Here is a 3257-nt window from a genome sequence, read left to right on the forward strand (position 1 = left end):
GTAATGGAAACATGGGAATAAATTCCTGGGAACAGGATCGGAAGGTGAAAAAGAGAAGGATGAAGAGACAGAAACACACAGAGAGGAGATTACGAGAGACTGAGAATATATGACCTAGTTATGCCTCGTATTTTGCATTCCTTAGTCTAGGTACCCTGGGTAATTTTGTTTTTTAGCAGAAGCTTGGATGGGAAGGAAGAGCAAAGTTTGAACTAAATGAGGACTACACTGTAGCAGTGCCGTTAGTCAGGTGGATTAACCCGCTCCCTCCCACAGCCGGGTTAGACAGAAAGATAGTCAGGATGCCAGACCGTCACAGCAGAGCAGGAGCATTCTCATCTTTCACTTCCCATCTTCCAGCCTGCTGACGTCAGCCACCTAGACCACACGACTCTGCTGCATTCAGCACACCTGCTGGCTTCACAGTCCATCTGGCCCAGCTCCGTCTCTGGCTCGGCTCTCCAAGCAGAAATGCAGGTCTTTTTACAACCTGGGCACACAGTCACCATCCTACAATATGGCAGTATCCATTTCACGCTTGCTCCTGGGAGAAAAGAAGGAGCGATTGCAGTATAGCCTGCTGCTGATAACGGATATCAAAGTGGCAAGAATCATGCACGTCTTATTAATGTTTAATTTGCTTTACATTGCAGGTTAAATGTTTCCTTGCTATGTTGTGGAGCGGATTTAATGTGTCTACGTGTTGCTGACTAGTCAGAGAATTCTCTAAGGATTTTCTTACACCCCTTAACTACAAATGCACGGCATCCACAAAGGGAACAATGTTGTGTTGTAATTGATGTGACAGGCCCTCTCACCTACTTTTCTTATGAAATCAGCATGAACATAAAACTGCACAATCATCAAAGCAGTGCTTGTCGTAGTGAGACAAAAGGCGCATCTCAATATCAGGACCTAGTTCTGTTTCCATCTTAACAAGTAATATATGTCAGCTGACAATATCAATTGTTTGTTTCCCACTGTGTCCACACAGTGTGGTAAATTGCCGTTTATTATAAAAGAAAATGTCATAGATGCACATATGAATCCTGTAGTCACTAAATGACAACATTCAGTCCTGCATCAACACCACATGCTTCAGTTACGCTTCTACCAGTGTTTATCTGGAAGGGCCACATAATGTAACTTAGTAGGTTCTCCAGAGCAGTAACGGGATCCCTTATGTGCATTATTGATGTCAGCGGTTCAAGGGAAACTGCACGAGCAACACTAAATGATGGTAATTAATATCAACAAGCAGTAATCCAACAAGCAACAAGGAAAGAGACAAACTGAAAAAATGAATCCTGCCAAAACGCCCTTTCAGTCATGAATTTCAGAGCACAGAGTGCTTTTGACACCCCATCAACCTGAGCCGGAGGGAACTGCCATGTCTGTCCTACAAAGCTCCCTGAAAGCCTGCCACTAAATTCACTCATGAACTCTGGAAATGATGGGTCTTATCTTATGGGTCAGCCTTGTGTTATTTGAAATTACAAAAATAACTCTATATAATTCTGTTCAGGGTATATTGTCTCTTAGACACCAGCAGTGGGACATGCAGGCACTTGCTGTCCCTCTGCTCAGACACTCGCTTTTCCGTCTGCCAGGTCGGACACAATCGCATCGTTTTTCAGAGAGTGGTCGACAGGTGACTGACCTGAATGGTGCACGTATATTCCGAATCATCCAGCAGTCTGACGGTGCAGCTGTATTCCCGATCAAGATTCCTGATGCTGCCACTCATGAATCGGCTCAACATCTTCTCAGAGAGTCGCTGCTCTGCGTCTAGGACCAGAACAATAAACTCAACACCAGCGTGCCAGTGAATGTCACATTGACCACAATCCCCGGTCCCCTAAGCTACCAGCAGCCACGGATTCAGCCGCCGAGGCGTGCACCATTGTTGTCCCGTTAAGTTTCCGTGCAGTGGGCCCGTGCAGAGAGCAGCATCCAAGGATGCCCGCATCCAGATCCAGAAGGCAGCGCAGCCCTGTTGTGTGTCTGTGGCGGAGCCGAGGATTATCTCTCACCATTCACCGCCGCCACTTGAGCGAGCGGGCGGGTCCCAATGAAAACTGACGTCAAAGTGAGCCAACGGGAGTGTGTGGCGTTTTCCCTGCGCTTTAACATCCAACATTGTTTTTCTTACCCCGCAATTTGTCCTGACACACAGCAGCTGCCTATAGCTCAAGCCAACTGAAAAACTGTCTTCTGTTTGTGAAATATCGAGTGAATTTAGGGTCATTTTTATTCATACAGCAAAACGGGTATTAGTCTCAGTGCCTTACCCAATTTTAACATAATGCTGGAATGATACAATGCTTCCATCCAGAATACACAGGTAACTTTTGGCTGAGAGGTATTCGTGAATAATCGGTGGGACTAAGCCTGAATACAATTTATCAAATATCTCTTTGTGAAGAGCTCCAAACAATATCTGAATAGAAAATATCTCTTGGAGTGTCCTGTGGGGTTGATTAACTGACTTTCAACCAAAACCATGCCAGACTGACCTAAAAGCATTAGCCACGGTTTGTTTAAATATAAATAGTTCGATCATAGGTAAGGCATCCTGGAAGGGGGCAAGGCATTATTTATCGTACCTCTTCCTAGATCATGTTGGGTGAATATTGAATGTATTCTACTGTCACCTGCAGGCCAGTCATCGTCAGTGCGTTTTACGCGCTAAATTTCCACTCACTTATTTAAGTTACTCGTAGCAAAATGGACCAAATCATTATCACAATGCCCCCTTGCTTTATTTACATGACAGCCCAATGTCTTTATTACAGCATACCAGAGATATAATGATGAGTCAGCGTTAGGAATATTGTAACATTTGAAAAACTCTGTAAAACGCAGTACCTAGACTGCACCTTCTGTGCCGTGACCCGGATTCGAACCGGGGTTGCTGCGGCCACAACGCAGAGTACTAACCACTATACGATCACGGCGAGCTAGCGGTGACTGGTGCTGTAGGCAGACATGTTGTGTATAAGACATACAGGCACGAGAAGGATGATATTGTTTATCTGAATTGGTTAATGGACAAAACTGTTAATACATTTCGTCTGAAGTCATGCAATTCAACGTTAGCTAGTCAAAAGAAGCAGTACAGTACAATACAGTATTCATTTTGTTGATGGTTAGTTTACGTGTAGTCTATTCAACGATACAAGTTTGTTATCCATATACATATTTTATTTGACTAAGCTAGCAACAGAATGGTGTGTTTCCAAAGACTGAGAATCAAA

At 44.2% G+C, this 3257-nt stretch overlaps 1 protein-coding gene and 1 non-coding gene across 3 annotated transcripts in view; both read right to left on the reverse strand.

The window, feature by feature from the left end:
- The window catches only part of frmd5a (FERM domain containing 5a), a 49157-nt gene extending 47395 nt beyond the window's left edge, over positions 1-1762 (reverse strand). For both annotated transcript variants that reach the window (XM_076089901.1, XM_076089900.1), the window contains exon 1: positions 1661-1762. In XM_076089901.1, coding sequence (XP_075946016.1) covers positions 1661-1762 — 102 coding nt within the window. The remainder of the gene's footprint in view (positions 1-1660) is intronic.
- Positions 1763-2885: 1123 nt separating this feature from the next.
- On the reverse strand, positions 2886-2957 carry trnah-gug (transfer RNA histidin (anticodon GUG)). Its single transcript has one exon. It is a non-coding gene; the product is annotated as a tRNA-His (tRNA).
- Positions 2958-3257: the final 300 nt, after the last annotated feature.

Source organism: Anarhichas minor, unplaced genomic scaffold, assembly GCF_050575085.1.
Source record: "Anarhichas minor isolate MPS153535 unplaced genomic scaffold, ASM5057508v1 ptg000011l, whole genome shotgun sequence".
Taxonomy (NCBI): Eukaryota; Metazoa; Chordata; class Actinopteri; order Perciformes; family Anarhichadidae; genus Anarhichas; species Anarhichas minor.